The sequence below is a fragment of the Onychostruthus taczanowskii genome, unplaced genomic scaffold (genome assembly GCF_017590055.1).
Source record: "Onychostruthus taczanowskii isolate IOZ18803 unplaced genomic scaffold, ASM1759005v1 scaffold185, whole genome shotgun sequence".
NCBI classification, from domain to species: Eukaryota; Metazoa; Chordata; class Aves; order Passeriformes; family Passeridae; genus Onychostruthus; species Onychostruthus taczanowskii.
The window spans coordinates 13222-30520 of NW_024499073.1; the positions used below are offsets into that span (position 1 = coordinate 13222).

The 17299-nt window shown below is 38.3% G+C and overlaps 1 protein-coding gene across 1 annotated transcript in view; it reads left to right on the forward strand.

Annotated features, from left to right (window-relative positions):
• Nucleotides 1–838: 838 nt before the first annotated feature.
• MOB3B (MOB kinase activator 3B) overlaps nucleotides 839–17299 on the forward strand; it is a 48090-nt gene continuing 31629 nt past the window's right edge. The window contains exon 1 of the mRNA XM_041401123.1: nucleotides 839–1401. Coding sequence (XP_041257057.1) covers nucleotides 984–1401 — 418 coding nt within the window. The 5' untranslated portion in view covers nucleotides 839–983. The remainder of the gene's footprint in view (nucleotides 1402–17299) is intronic.

Sequence of the window (17299 nt, forward strand, 5' to 3'; positions counted from 1 at the left end):
GAACGCAAACTCTATGCTCTTGCTTTTGTAAGAACAATGCCAAGTATTCCCCTAGGGATAAATAGAGCTATAAGAAAGCGGTGGCTTCACAATTGCTAATAGTTCTACACGATGCAATAGAAATCTAAGTCCACTACTGAATTTCTGAAGGTGGGTCAATAAAAGTAACGATCTCCATACAATTTTGTGGGAAGCGGGAATTATTTTTGTGCAATACCATAGTTATCCTTCTTATTTGGTACTATGTGGTTTGCAAAAGTGAGAACCTCAATAACTTAAAACAGAGAACAAATATGGATAAGTTTTTCTTGCTGATTTCTTTTTGCCACAGAGATGGTGCCAAAGCTATGGCTAATGCTTAGAGGCCCCATTGGTACCACCAGGAACAGTTAGATAAAAATTCTAAATTGTCACATAGTTTTTTTTCTACTGAACTTATATGCAGGTTTTGAATGTTATGCAGTGGCTGTAAAAATGTAGCAAAGTGAAAAAGTTGGTTTTAAAATTTGAAGATCATACAAGATTTATTGAATTCTCATTTTTATAACTTAAGAGCCTTTATTTGGGTAGGTATTTAAAAAGAGCAGAGAAGTTAATTCCTTAATACTTAAAAAAATGAGTCGCTTCTTAAGAAAATTAAATCTTGTGGTTAGGAGTTGGGCGGTTTTTAAGGCTAGCATGTTACATATTATTTTTCATCTTATAATTGCAGGAAAATTCTGGTAAAACAGTAGCAAACTGACGGGGCCAGACTTGAGTTTGCCATTGATGTGTATTGTTTCTGTATCCTTAGGGAAATGAAGCCTTTCAGGGAGGCTTTCAAGAGGAAGAGCTAATAAATTTCTCTGAAGTTGATACAAGCTTCTCTGGAAAAAGAGCGGGGCCTGGAGAGCCTGTGATAGAGAGCAGCTGTTTTCAGATATTTGCATTAAATCTCAGACGTGCTTTCCTGCCAGCTACTGCAGTGCAGAAGATTAACAGACATGTCCATAGCACTCAAGCAAGTCTTTAATAAGGATAAGACTTTCCGCCCAAAACGCAAATTTGAACCTGGAACCCAGAGGTTTGAACTTCACAAACGAGCGCAAGCAACTCTCAACTCAGGCGTGGACTTGAAAGCAGCTGTGCAGTTGCCCAGTGGAGAAGACCAGAATGACTGGGTGGCTGTTCATGTTGTCGACTTCTTCAACAGAATCAACCTCATTTATGGAACTATCTGTGAGTTCTGCACGGAGAGGACCTGCCCAGTGATGTCTGGAGGCCCCAAGTATGAGTACCGGTGGCAGGATGACTTGAAGTACAAGAAGCCCACAGCATTGCCAGCACCCCAATATATGAATCTTCTCATGGACTGGATCGAGGTGCAAATCAACAATGAGGATATATTTCCTACAAGAGTAGGTAAGTGTAAGGAAGAAGTCCTGAAGCATAAACTGCCTTTCTTGTTTCTTACACTCTTGTACTAAGCATGTTCTCTTCCCACATATTTAGGGACATGAAAGCTGTTGAACAGCAGGTGGGAAGGAGGAGGGATCAGAAATAGTATGCAGTATATGAAATGTTAACAGTGGTTTCTAGGTATGGTAGTGTTTGTTAGCCTTAAGTGTTTGTCCCTGATGAACCTCTCAGGTTAATCACTGAGGGTGATCAGCATTGCATTAATACCTTCTTGAAAACTAATCAGATTTGTATGGCTTTGCACTTTGTCCAGCTACTTAGACAGATACAGAATGGATGGAAAGCAAAACTAGTCACTGCTCTCATAGTGTGTACAAGACAGTGGAGAATCAAGAATGCAGTGAACTTAGCCCTCCCACCCTCTCTTGATTTCTCATCCAAAACTCACAAGTTGTCAAGTGAATTATTCTCCAAAGTATTGTTTTCAGTACTACATATAACTAATAAGCATTGTTATTATTTAAGCAGACAGCCTAGAAGAGAGAGCTGTTAACAACTTCACAAATTTCCTTTTATAACATTCTCTCTGAAGAGTGGCACAAGCAGGTTGAAGTATCCTTGCTGAAAGTGGAAGAGTGCATTGCGTAGACAGCATAAATAAATATTTGTGCTGTCTACACTATACAATGCAGCTGTGGCTCCATGCAACAACAAACAAGTTATGCTTTAGAAATGTACTTGCATGATTTTTAGCAGTTTTAAGTAATGGATCCTGATTTACTGCTTTCCAATGGAAAAGCTGGGCGCTTTCTGTAAGAAACGTAATTTGTTGTATATTGGTTGGCCCAGATGAGTAACAAACAGAGAGTGCCATATGTTTAGATAAGTTCAGCCCAATATTTTGGAGTTCATAGGCAGGTAGGGCCTGTAACTAAGTGGTAGATCATGCATCAAGAGACTGAGTCTATCAGTGTTTCCAGACCTTTGAAATACCTTGCACTTGGACTTGATGGCTATTTATCTGGACAAACCTGTGGTTTGTTTCATAGTTTCTATCACTTTTCTGTTCTACTCTAATAGGTAGAAAGGATGTATTAATTACATTTTTAGTCTGAACTTTGACAAGACGGTAAGAAGAAGGATGATATCAGAAGCAGCATATCATATATTTTGCGTAGTGAAAAATGGATTTGATTTCTCAAGCATTGGTTGCTTTCTGTTTCTTCAGGGCCAATGGTTTTTAGAGTTGAAGATTGTTTGAAGGTGCAGAGAAATAGGTGATTTTGCTTCCACTGGTATTTCTGCAGTCTTTTGTTATACCAAGTTTCTGCCTTGGAGTATTCCAATATTGTTCTGTTTTTGTGTTGTTTGTGTATGCAGAAAGTGTTGTTTGCCAGCAGATATGGGGAGCAAGTAGCACAACTGGTGTGCTGATGGGTTTTACTGAACCAGCTAATTAACACACAAGCATTCAGCCCTAGATGCTCCACCATTATATTTGTTGTAAAACACTTCTGAAGGAACTTTTGTCCTGATGGTTTACCTATTGTAAGCTAAGAATAACATCAGTAATTACTCTCAGTCTGCTTCTCCCAGCAGCTTCTGCTGTTGTCAATTAAATCAAACATGAAGCAACTGAAGAAGGGGAAAGACATCTGGTCTCTAAAAGAGGGCTGGACTCTGATAAAAGTCAAAACAGGGAAGCCCAATGTTCATAAAAATCTTTGTCTCACTCTGAATTGATTTCCAAAGGAAAGGGACAAGTCTACTTGCATTGGACTATGCCATATTCATATGACAGACTGAGATGATTGGACAGTCCCTTAAAGAGATTTTATAAATACCTTTAGAGCATTATTACATCAGCACTTGTACCCCTGTTTCTTTCTTGCTTCCTCTTCATCCTTTGTTGCAGATACCATGCTGGCCCCCTGCATACTTCTCATTATATTTTTGATTTATCAATTTTGATATGAAACTGTTGATAAAATTGCTTAGGAGATCTTTAGATCTTTCAATTCAGGGACAGATATATGCTGTGTTGAATTTGGTGTTCTGGGTATCTCTTATGTGAGCAAGTCTCTACTTAGGGACTCAAAACATTCAAAGGGAAGTTTGGATCTGTTCCTGGGGTAAGTTGCCTTTCAAAAGAATCTTTTTGATTGATTTTCATATCAGTGCCATATTTGGATGTGATACTACCTGTTAACCTATACTGCTTATAAAGCTGTTGAATGAAATGCAGTCACTGAGCATGTGTATTGTTACCTGTTCTGCATTTCACAAGTGATCAGAGAGGGAACCTTGTTCTGTGACTGCTATGCTCTTGCTTTTGTAAAAACAATGCCAAGTATTGGCATTGTTACGTACTGTTTGTTCCTACCTGTTCTGCAACAGCCTTTTGGTTAGCCTATGCACCATAGGCATAGTACTAATTAAATTCTCTATTTTCATTCATATAAATTAATGGTGATGAATATGACAATTGTTCATTCTTCACCGCAGCTGAAATAAATCTTGAAATATGATATACTCAGCAAACAAACAGTTTGTATGACCTTACTAATAGGACAACAATTTTAAAGTGTTGAGTGCCTGTAAATTAGAGATTGCTTCATTGCTTTGAATCTTTCTAGTCTAAAGATAATAGTTCTGGAAAAAAAAAAGGTGTCCAATGGATGGTATTTGGGCTGACTTTCTCATTAGCAAATAAGTTTAATGAGGATCCAGAGCTGGATTAGTAAGTGCTGTTCACAGAAACCTGAACACACTTTTCTCAGCTTAATCCTATTAAACTTCTCCTTTTTCATTTAGCATGTCTCGTGCAAGCTATCTAAAGAGGGATTTCAAGAACTGTAATTAAGTGCAGCTTTCACTGAGGAGTTAGTTTCAAGGAAAATAATTTCAGAGTAGGGATAGCCAGGTTTGGTGGGATCTTAATTTTGTGGTGGTGGTTTTCCTCTGCGGTTCAAGAAAAAAAAAAAAAAAAAAAAAAAAACCCACAACCCCCCCAAAACAAACAAACAAACAAAGAAACAAACAAACAAAAAAAACCACCACAAATGCAATTGAGTTATAAATTGTTATAAATGTTATATTTAACCTTGTCAGTGTTTATACTGGCACAGTGACCTCTGGCCTCTTACCAGTCATCCTGTTGTCTGGTATTTCCTTTCTGCTTTCCCCTGTCCTTCTGGTTTATTTGTTTTCTGGTAAAGAGCCTCATCCTTCCACCACTCTTCCACTTGCAGGGAGCTGTTTGCATGTAAAAAGAAGAACCGTCAAGAATTTTGTGCAGGTGATAAAAGCCGGTGCTGAATATCAAGACCACTTCTTTGTATAGCAAAACTTGAAGGACTGTTTTTGTATTATTTCCATTGTTACCAATTTCTTTATCTATTCAAGTGGATTTATAGCATGTAAGAGGCTGACAGCTCTGGAAACAAGCTCTGTAGTTAACCACACAGAGATCTGTCTCCGTCCTCAGTGGGTGGGAATGCAGTAATAGAACAGAGGAGAGTCTGCGTGCCTGCTCGGTCGCTACAGTGAAGCTGTCCATCCCCAAAATTAATTTTTGTAATGTACTTGTGGTTTATTTAGCTTTAGAGTAAATTCTTTGGTAAATACTAGTTACTCTTTAGGGCACCTACTAGTCTCACTGTTTAACACTTTTCAAGCAATATATTTCTCAGCTTTTGGTAAACAGTCTGAAGAAATAATTTGGAGTGGAAAGCAGTAGATCCTGGGAAAAGATGCAGTTTTTGTTGAACTGTGTCAGCTTTCACCATATGAGTTTTGGCAACCTCAAAAAAGGAGCTAAGAAAGAATTCTCACAGAAGAATTCTGTTTTTCTGTGCTCCCTTTAAATCCTGATTCCCAAATATGATAAATTAATTTTCTTTAAGTTCTTTCCTCTACTAATTGCAGCCTTAAAATGGGAGTAGTTATATCTTGTTGGGATTTCATTCACTTTTCAGTGAAGGGAATGATGAGGCTTTTTCTGTTGTAAGAGTAACTGGGAAAAATACGGAGAAATTAAAGGCCACAGGCCATTATGTCACTTATTCTAATCTGAACACCAGCATAACACAGGCCAAGGAACATCACGACATGATTTCTTCATCAGGTCCACAGAGTGAAATGAGAAGATGGTCAAACAGAATATGTTGCTGAAATTAACAGAAAATTGACTTTTTTTCTGACTTGACATAATGATTATTTTTTTCCCCATGAAGAAAATAAAGCAGGTGAAAGAGAACAAAGGTTGTACCATCTCCATCCTTCAGGGTTTTCAAGACCAGGCAGAATAAAACCCTGAGCAACCTGATCTGATGGGATGCAGACTTCCCGAAATCAGTACTAGCCTTAAATATTCTGTGATTCTTAATTCCAATTTCAGCACTGCCAGGCTGTGTAAGGAACTAAAAGAACTAAATTTATTAAGACCAGATTAAGCAGTTTAAGAAAACACAGTTTGACATTTAAAGGAAGTACAAAATCACTTTCAAGCTATGAAAGTTCTTGTATAGGAGGATTTAAAAAGTTACTAATGTAATCAAACAGTTTAGTTATGGCTGATCAAAATAAAAATACTTTGAGCATATTTAAAGCCTAGGACTTCAGCTGAAAAATTAATTTATCTTTATCAATACTTTGGCTGTTCCATGTTTGCTAGTAAATTTTGGTAGCTAGCAGCTTCAGGTTTTGCACAGAGCATGTGTGTGATACTGCTTTCAAAGAAAGGAGCCCAGTAGGTCACAACAATGCACCTACAAAAGCAGATCAAGATTCTGGAGGGCCCTTGTAGACATGATTCAAATTTTTCTATGGTTTCTTACTAATATTGTAGAATTTTCTACAGTTATTATTGTAGAATTTTCAACAGTTTTCATTTCTTACAGTTATGTCTGTCTTATTGCTGTTCCAAAGTATGAGGTAGTGTCCATAATGTGGTTAAAGTGGTGCTTGCTGACATTTCCTGCATACACTTTTTGTTCATTTTTTTCATCTGTTGCAATTGCACTATCTAGGAACTGCCATTGTTTCATGCCCACCCACTCTACAATAAAAAATATACAATCTCTATAGCTGGTATGTTTCCTGCTTTTTAAGACAAAGCTTTGCCAAGGACCAAAGGGAGGGGTCAGATTGCTGGCTGTTCCCTGGTGATTCAGTCACCCAGTGCTGAATGCATATGGCTGTAGTCTACTGCCTGAAGAAGAATGTAAAATCAAAAACAACCTTTCTGCTTGATCTTCGCACCTGTCACACTATTGATGAATTTGGTCTATAGAAGGGTTTTATTTTGTAAGGTTTACCAGCTTGCCCCTGGTAAACAAGAGCAGCCCTTTGTTCGTCCCTCCTTCAATATGGATGTACCTGCCAGGAACTTTGAATTATTATTTATGTCAATGAAATAAAGAAAATTCTGCAAAACACAGACTGTTCTATGGCTACAGCTTTTTTTCCAGTTATTAAACTTTATGAATTCTGTGCTTATACATATGTTACAGCAGCAGCACAGCTATGCTCACAGAGAGTTTGGTGTCTTGAAATGTATGTGCTTGGAAAATATCAGGTAGGTATCTTACTACTAGATTACATATCTGAGCTTTCTCCTCCTTGCACGTTTTTCCTGCCCCTGTGGTTCAGGATCTAACAGGTGATTCAAAGTAACCTAAGCTGGCATCTGAACCAGCCCACAAACCTAGCTTGCTTCAAGAGTATCATCACAAAAGATTGATGAAAATTGCATTAAGTCCATCTGGATGGTGAGTGATGCAGTTTAGCAGTTAGCTGTCTGGTCTTCTTAGCATTGCATTACTTTCTTGCTGACTGATTATATCTTGGAGGAATTTGATTCCCTATTTGCATCTGATATCTAAAATGCCTTGATTGGTTTAGGTATTCTACTTATACAATAATAGGGACTGAAGCTTGGGAGTATTCTACACTAGTAGTCTAGTCCTGGAGCCATATCACTGACATGCCTTCCTCAGTGTACCCCCTTGATCTGTTGCTCTGTGTGTCATTTGAGGTACATAAAGGTCCACTGCTGGCTTAGCCATATGAATTAAACCATTCTGCAATCTAGTTTTGATGATAGAAGAAAGTATGTACAGTAGAAAGTAAGTGCAAATCTATTAGTGTATTCTCTGCTTTTCCATGAGAAGGATTTTGCACTTCTAGTATGAGGGAATGCTGTCTCATTTGGAGAATGTACTGGGAGTCTGATGCCTTGTGTGACATGTTTTCAATATTATGGTAGTCATTAAGGGCTAAAAAACACTTTTGCTAACAGACTGAGGAGCAGGTCTCAGTGACTTTCTTCCTCCGTTCTCCATTAATAATAATAAAATAAAAGGAAGTCACCTTAAGTGGTGGCATGAATGGTGGTGGAGGGAAAACTTGAGAGGAGAGGGATGTATTAACTGGCTCTGCAAAGGTTTCAGGATCTCTGCTCAATCTGATGCTGTTTTTGGGGGAAGAAAAAATACAGAACACCCACAAGAAGTGGTGTCCCATGTAGGAACTGGGGTGGTCTGTCCAATATCTGCCATCTCCCTTGTTCTTGAGGAATTCAGCTTTCCAGCACATTGTCAGAACATGTGTTGTGGGACACTACTTAAATTAGTCTCTCAGAGAATCAGCAGTGGCACAACCACAGCTTCTCCCCTAACTGAATTTTTGACCTGTTCTCTTTAGCCACCTTCACAGCACAGCCGATATCTACAATGTTTAAGTCGGCATGCTGGGGTTGAGCTTGTGCCCACCTCAAAAAGTGTGAGAAATGTGATGCCTTGAACATGTTTTACCTTGGAAAGTGGGTTTTTGTGAACTGAGCATTCTGCATTCTGCAGAAGAATAGCTTCTTATGTGAAACCTTATAAAAAAACTTTACGTCATAGGCTGCAAGGCAGAATGTGTGTAGGAGAGGAATTTACATATCATAATGACTCTGCTGGTTCATTGTTTGGAGCACAAACAAAATAAGATTCACAGGAATAATTTTTTTTAAGTAACTACCTCTTGCTTATGTTTTTTTTTGCCAAATTGAAGTTGTTGTTTAAGCTCAAAAATATTGTAGAAAATTCATGGTAGTCCCTACTTTGAGAAATGTATTTTCATCCTTAAGGTCAATCTTCTGAGGACAACACTGGTACTTTGGGACATGTTTTATACACAATCTGGCCAAGGGAAGAGATGTATGCCCTGATTACAGGGTATCATCATCTGCACCAGATATATGATAACAATCATCAGAATGAAGTGTGATCATAGAAGGGTGAAAATAAAATAATTTAATCCTAATTTGTTTAAACAGCAATCTCAATTTGATTTCACTGTTGAGTGGCTGGAGTCTTGCTTAGTGTGGCTCTTAGGGAACTTTTAAAAGGCCTAAACCTAGGACAAGATTTTTGCTTCAGACAGGAGCATCAATACTATCTTAAAGTTTCTCCATCCTCTTTCAAATAGAATTTTTGTCTTCTAAATTCATAGAGATTATGTAAATGGAACAAAAGCAGAAACTTTAGGAGGGAGAAAACTTATTAGTTGCTTTTAAATGAGGTTCTAATGTATTTCATAGTATTTTTTTAAGAAAGTCAAATATGTATGTAGAAAATACATGGACAAAAAAACATTGTGCAGCTAAATGCCAAAAATAATGTGGCCAACAGGACGAAGGCAGTGATCTTCCCTCTGTACTTGGCACTGGTGAGTCCCACCTTGAATCCTGTGCCTAGTTCTGGGTCACTCCCTACAAGAAGGACATTGAGGAGCTGGAGCGATTTCAGAAAAGGGTAACAAGGCTGGTGAAGGGTCTGGAGCACAGGTCTTATGTGGAGTGGCTGAGGGAGCTGGGCATGTTTAGTCTGGAGAAAAGGAGTCTGAGAGGGGGATTTCTCTCTACAGCCACATGATGAGAGGTTGTAGCCAGACCAAGGGTCAGCTGCCACTCTCACGTAGTCAGCGACCAGACAAGAGAAAATAGCCCCATGTTGTGCTAGGAGGAGTTTTGATTGAATACTGGGGAAAATTGCTCCATGAAAAGCATTGCTAAGCATTGGAACAAGCTGCCCAGAGAGTGTTTGAGTTGTTTGGAGGTATTTAAAAGATATGTAGATGTCATGTAGAAGGTAGTTGGGTACATGTCTTAGTGATGAACTTGACACTGTTAGGTTTATGACTCGACCTGATCTTAAGAGTCTTTTCAAACCTAAATAATTTCATTGTTCTTTTATCTTTAAACACAAAGCCAAGAATTATATATTCAGATAACCTGAAACATTTGTAAGTACAGTGTTCATTCTGATAATGCCACAGAGAAAACTTTTTCAACAGTATTTGTAGGTGTGATTAAGTCACTTGTGTGTTAACCACTGAACGACAACTGTATTTGTACATTTCTGTGGCTAGTTCTGCAGAAGTTCTCTGCCTTGAGGAGCTTTGCATGCTCATAGAAAAAAAAAAGTAAACAAGAGATTACAGGAAGAAAATTATTATTTTATAAATATGTGTATATATATATATAAAAATATATATAAAACAGATAGATAATATATATATATAACAATATATATACAAATATATATATATAATTATTATATAACAGGAAGAAAAGCTGTTTAGTACGGCTTCTGCTAGGATGGATTTTTCTGCATCATATTAGTTTGGTCAGTGTTTTCAGCACTCATTAGTAGTGCTGCACATGACATCATTAGTCCTTGCTGCATAACTGTATCTTATGTATCTCTTTTCTTCATGAGTGTGTTAAGGCCATACCAAAAACTTTAAAGATGGGGTGATGGGGGTCATTCTGAAGGGAGTTTATTTCAGAGACTCTGAGTGGCTTCCCTTTAGCTCTGTGGTTGTTGTATACACTATTTTTGTGGTATGTGGCCCACTGTAGTCCCTCACGCAGAGGATTGTCAGTACTCTGTTCCTTAGGTACTCAGTACTTTGAGGTAAACAACTTGAAATCTAGACTGATGTGAACTTGAAAAAGACAACTTTATTTTTTCTAGTGTATTGATTATTAAGGGTTGTAACAGGCCTGGGACCTTGACAGACAACTTTAAGTAGGAAGGACAACAGTTTCCTTTTCATTTTGAAAAATGTAAGTTCATGCAACCCTGAACATGAACATAAAAGGTTGCTTAGGAAGTAGAGGAGGAGAAAAAGGCAGACAGTCTTGCACCATTGTTAGTCTTTGCATTGTTAAGGACAATGTTAAGTTTCTTTGAAAACTTTTCTACAGTTCACACAAACCTCCTGCTTATTCACTGTCCCTTTGTCCTTAGCAAAGGGACCCAAGGCTTGCCGTATATGTTCCACAAGACTGTGGTAGAGTAATTCAGCCATTCTTTAAAATAGAACAGATTTAACAGTTTATGTGCTACATTCAGGAAAAGCTGAATTACTCTTAAAAGCAGGTTCAAGTTATCATTTGTTCGCTACAGGAAAAGGGCTTGTTCGTGCCATAGCTGTCAAACTGTTGGCACACACAGGACTCATAGCTGGTGCTGTGTACACAAGTATTAGTGACACTGCTGTAAAACACATTTCTTCGTTTAATGTTCCAGTAATGAGTTTAAAGTAATGAGTTTTTCCCTGTTTAAGTAAAAAATTGTTTTTCCTGTCAAAAATGGGGTTTGAGCATAGAGTTGTTCATATTAGCTGGCAGTACTGTAATATTCCTAAGACATGTTTTCTACAACTTCCTAGCTAATGGAAGCTTCAAAAACTAAATAGCAGAAAAGTTTTTGAAGGATACATAGGTCCACACTGAATGGTAGAAAATAAAGTAACTGAAAACACTAGAACAGCTCAACAAAAATGGATACTCACCAGCTTATGCTCTGTGCTTTGACAGGGCAAATGTGTGTTTTGGTTCTAGCATGGAAACCTCTTATGTGCTGGGGGACTGCCTGACTTTAGAAAACCTAAACCAAAGTTAGAAGCTTTGGTAGGTTATTCCGTTCTGCTTTTATGGGTCTATCCAAGAAAGCATTAAATGCCCTCTTACACCTTTTCAATGTCCTGGAAAAATGAAAGCAGAAGTCTTGAATTTTCAGAGCAGCAATGCAAATACTTCTATAGATATGACCAATATAAGGCATGTCTTTAGGTGGTGAGTGTTAATTGGTGGTGAGTCCTTGATAACTGGGAGTTGTGTTTTCTCAGTCCACCAGCACGGACCTTTCTATGTGACTTGCTTTCTTGCTCCTTAAAAAACCATCCTGTGGTTGTTCGTGGGAGGTGTACAACTTTACAGGGTCATGGTTTTTAAGCCCTGTAGAATTTCATCTACAGTCTCCAATCTACCCAAAAGTTACCTCTGTGCAGACCTGTTACCTTCATGAAAATCTACTTCCTATTTGACTGGAATTGCACAGATATACAACAGAATCTGGAATTTAATAATTCTCTTTCATTCTCTTCTTAATGCTGTAACTGACTGTACGCTGAGCAGTTTTGACTGAAACCCATCAACCAATACATTCCAGAAAATGCTTGCAGTGAAACAGGAAAAAAAACCCTGTGCATCCTGCATTTGCCTTTTGGTGTTCAAAGCCAAAAGATCAAGGCCAATCTTATAAATGTATCTGTGGCAGGGCCTAGTGCTTGAAGTACAAACAGATCCGATGAGTAAAAGAAATAATGTAATAGTTACCTTCTCTGTTACCTTCTGCAAGCCGTGTGGATAGCTGTATTGAGGCAATAAACTGTACTTCTCCTCCCCTAATGTTCAGTGTAGGCTCCTTGTGCCTAAGCGGTGACTGAGACACCAGGCAAGTGTTACTACCCTGTAACTCACATTAATAACAGGCTCTGCAGTCTGACAGTCATTCTTGGGCTGAGTTGTAAGCTCTGTGTCACAGGGATAAACAATCTTTATAGTACAAATTCTTCAGTTACAGTGCCACAAAACTTACATGTGCATATTGTGGACTGTGGAAATATAAAATAATTTTCAGTGTCTGACACTGTTTATATGAAACCGCAAGTCATTACACAATTTTTGATTACACATTTAACCTAAAATAATTGTTTCCAAGTAGAGAAAAACCACAAAAGCCAAGGCCTAAATTGTTCCCTTTTCCCTGAAGACTCATCCAAGATGCTGTCCAGCAGATGATTTTCCATGGCAGTTTCTTCCTCCATATGCAAATGAACATAGGAATTTCCTGAAAACACAGATCTTTGTAATGTTTCATGTGTCTCCCTTTCTGGAAGTTTGTTTCACTTGGAAAATCCTCTGAGTCATGCTTAGAATCCTTGTAATAGGGGGTAAATGTGATACCTGTTCGGTGACTGTTTTGTATTACTAAGCAGAAAATAACACTTGCAGGATACTCAAAGATTAGGAAAAACCTGACAAATGCTAAGAGCATCTCAGCAACAGTATGGAGTGAAACAGGCTTTACTGACAGTGCTGACACGGGGGATTTTTTTATTTCTTTCCATCTCACAGTGAATCATGTCTAGGAATTTCAGAAAGGCAGTGTCATTTCATATGCTTGAAAATATGCAGCGGAACCTTGTATTTCCTTCTCATAATGTGAATCGATGGTACCTTGACTCATTTAGAAACAGAAGGAGGGTTGCTGAGTAATCAGTAGGAATCAGAAATAATCAAGAAGGCAATAATCAAAGTCAATTAATAGTTGGAGGGGGAAAGGGAGGACAGTGAACAGCATATGTTTGATAGACTAACCTCTCATCTGGATATGGAAAGAAGTATTTTTTCTTTTAAAAAGACAATGTTCAGGTGAACTGAGAAACATTATATTTTACCAATGAATGTATATTTCAACATTAGCACGGTGAAATAATGGTGATTATTATTTGTGCAGCATTGACTCTAACCAGACTTAACAGAAAAAACCCAGTCCTCGAACAGACAAATCCCTGAAGCTGGCTATAGCACTCAGCAGCAGAAACATGTCCAAATCACATGCTGGATGACATAATATCTTTTAGAAAAGTGCCAATGAATATTTAGGCATTATAACAATACATCTGTTTAGAATTTGTATGCTTTAAAATTAATTGCATAGCATGGCTGCCTTTCTTTTGGATTTTTAGGGCTTGGTTTGTTTGTTTTTTTAATGAGATGTAGTTGTTCAAGAGCCCTGTAAGGCATGGTAAATGTTACCATTTCATTTGTCAAATTGAAGGCCAAATCTCAGGTACTCAAAGAAGTCTACATAGTGTATAAGTAGCTGTTCAGATAGGAAATTCTAAGTAAAAATTATTTTTCTTTAATTGTGGTTTGTTTGTTTGTTTGTGGATCCAGAAACAGGTCACAAACACATCGTAGTGTCAGTGATGCCAAGTGTACTCTTTATCTGTTCCTAAACTCCTAGTTCCCTATATGCATTTAGAGTAAAGAGAATGAAAACTGAAAGGCTTTAGAAAGACTTCAAATCCCATCCATTTCTAGCCCTCCAAGAGAATGCTTGATGCAGTTTCTGGGGGAATTTAAATTGTAGGTCAAATAGAAAGATTTTACCTAGCTGTTTGTTTACTCAGGACCTATGAGATCACACTTTGGTTCCAGATCCCTGGCTTTTAAATACACAATCTGCAGAAGCAGGGCTGTAAATGTCAAAGCAAGGGTCCATTCGGCCAAACAGGGAATGTTCATTGTTCAATATAAGAAAGAGAAAGGGAAGGATGCTATTTCCAAATTCCAGCAATCCACATGATAGAGATTGCCTCAGAGGAGTCAAAATATTCTCTGACCTGGGGAATTCTAGTAAGAATGAAAATCTCACAAATTACAATCTTACTGTTTTATCTTTGTGGTGACTCCCTGTTTTATGCATTTCAATTTTCTACTGTTTGGGCTGCATTGAGAATTTCTGTCTGTGAATTTTCCTGGCAAAGAACGGAGCAGATGATAAATTGTCCTTGGACAGGCATATGTTGAAAACATTTTATGTCACAGTAGCAGTCACAGCCAGACCCAAAGTTTTTGAGCAAAAAGCAATGATAATTTTATTATTCAGGTTGTGTTTTAATTGCAGCTGGTTGAATATCAGTTAACTAACAAGATATATTTTTTGCTACAGAGATTGCAGACTTCTGTAAATGTCCCAAGGCATGGCAAAATGTGTCAAGAAACTTAAAAAAAATTACAATAATATAATTGTCTTCTGAGAAACCAACAGCAGAAAAAGAGAAAAGAAGGAAAAAACTAAAGACAACTGAAGCTTGTTGACTCAAAGAAACTGGGGTTATTCACTCATGTGGACATTTGCCACCAGAATTAGGAAAAGTTTTAGTTTTGCATAGTTTGTGCCTCCTGCAGATAATTGGGTTGCAGGACACTGAGAACGTCTTTCTGAAGATTCAGCTGCTTGTGTGTGAGCTAAAAGGTTTGACATAAAGCAAGCAAAGTTGTATGTATTCAAGATGAAAAAGTTATCACATGGAATATAGCCTTAGCTGGAATGAAGGTTTTCCTTGTTAATCTCTCCTGTCATCTGACCAAGCTTACTCTAGCATGTCTCCTCTTATAAGGCCTCAGCTATTAAAGCACACAAAACTTCTTTTCATTCACATTATGTCTTAACAGTTCCTTTTTAAATAAACCATAAAAATCTTTTAATTGTCAAAGTGAATGCTGGTGACAACAGGACCGTTCCTTGATTTTTTTTTGAGCAGGTTTTTCTATATGTATGTTTTTATAGGGCTAATTAACAAAAGTTATATTTATTGTATCGGGATTCTGTTTTGTTGGTAGTGCAACTTCCCCTTACATTTTTTATCATCATGCTTGGTTTCATAAATAAAGGGGAAACAGAGTTAGCCTCTAAATATCATTGACATTCATTGACATTTTTGAATCTAAAATCTGAATATTTTATAAAACCTTTCTAAGACAGGCTGATTCTTTATGGCATAACTGGGAGCAATAACCTAATGATTTCTGTCACTGGAAGTATTTCAGAGTGTTTAGGCTAAAATAAAAAAATAGATGAAAAAACCCCATAACAGTTCTTTCCACCACTTGCAGTTAGTGCCACTTAGCACTTTGGCTAATTGACTGCTTAGCCAAAATTGTCGTAAAGGTCACAGAAAATTTCTTGAACAGGTGGGATCCTCAGATGTACACCAGTACTACTGTAGTGCACCAAACCCTATTTATGCATGGCACAACAAAACTGGATTTCTGCTTCGACAAAAACTTCTCTGTCAGGCAGCTGCAGTGATGATGGAAAAAAATGCAGCTGCCTTTGAAAGCTATTTCAACTCCTGCTTTATCCTGCAGTTAAACCCATAAAAGCTCACTGGAAATAGTAACGACTAATGAACTGTAGCTCCTTTCAGCATCATGGGGATATATAGCTATGGAGGCCACAAATGGATTTAAAGGTCTTATTAAAATATTGTTCCTTCAGAGAATTCAGTCCCCATTTCTTTTAATAGTTTGACTTTTGAAATATTTAATTTTTGAACTGAACAAGTCCTTTTCAGTCTTATTGTGTGATACATATTGTAATAATGTAAACTGTCACCTGCTAAATTTTTGGCCCCATACTACAAACTATGTATTTACAAATGTTTCCAGTGATAAGTAGAAAATTAGATTTTGCTTTTCCAGCAATGAGAAAATAACCTGTCCTGTGTCAAAGACCTTCACCAAGGTACCTGGCTGAGCATGTACCTAAGCTGTTTGCATCCCTGAATCTGTTTCCAGTCTCTAGGCTCTGCTGCTGGATGGAAATGCAAGTGTGTTTCCATTCCTCTCTTGCTGTTGGGGAAGGAATTGCTCTGTGAACCTGTCAACATACAATCTGTAACATTTGGTCTAGGTCTGCTACCTAAGTTATTCTGTCAAAGTACTTCTATAGCTGTGCAAGTCCAGGTGGGAGCTGCACGTTACAACACCAGGTTGGTTGATGGGAACAGGCCTCCTCACCTCCTAAAGTGATCATGCTTAAATCACACCCTAGCAGCTCTAGTGTAAAAGCTTTCTTAAAGGCTATGAGTGCAGCATGGTGAGACAGTGAGCTCTCTGGCACTGATCCTCACATTTGGGGCTATACTGGACAAAACTGGAGTCACCGAATAATTTAGGCTGGAAAAGACCTCTTGAAATCATCTGGTCTAACCTCCCTGCTCAAAGCAGGGCTATGTAGAGCAGGTTGTCCAATCCATGGATGGAGATTCCACAGCCTTTCTGACAATCTGTTCCAGTTATTGACCACCTCCAGAGCAAAAATTTGTTTTGTTGTGGTCAGGTGGTATTTCATCTCATAATTTGTGCCAGTTGCCTCTTGTCCTGCCAGCTGGACTATGCAGAAGAATCTGCCCCCATCATCTTCATTCTCTCTTATCAGGTACTTATACACATAGACAAAATCCCAAGTGTTCTATTTTCAAAGTGAATAGTCCTATCTCTGAGCCTCTCTACATATGAGAGATGTTCTGGTTCCTTCATCCATTATCTCTCAGGTCCTGCACTTGACACTGCTCAGTTAAATCCATGCCTTTCTTCTACTGAGGAGCCCAGAACTGGACTGAGCACTCAGGTGCAGCCTCATCAGGGCTGAGTAGAGGGAAAGATCCTGCCTTTGACCTGCTCCTAGTGCTCTTCTTAATGCCGCCCAGGATGCTGTTGGCCTTTTTCACCCTGAGAGCATAATGTTCACCTATGGTCAGCTTGGTCTGCCAGAACCCAAATGTTCTCCTCAGCAAAGCTGCCTTCCAGCTTCTCAGCTGCCAGAATATACTGGTACCTCAGTTGTTCCACCCCAGGAACAATACTGTGCAGTTACCTATGCTGAACTTAATGAGGTTTCTGTCCACCTATTTTTTCAACCTCTTTAGGTACATCTGAAGAGCACTGCATCCTTATGGTTTATTAGTCACTCCTCCCAGATTTGTG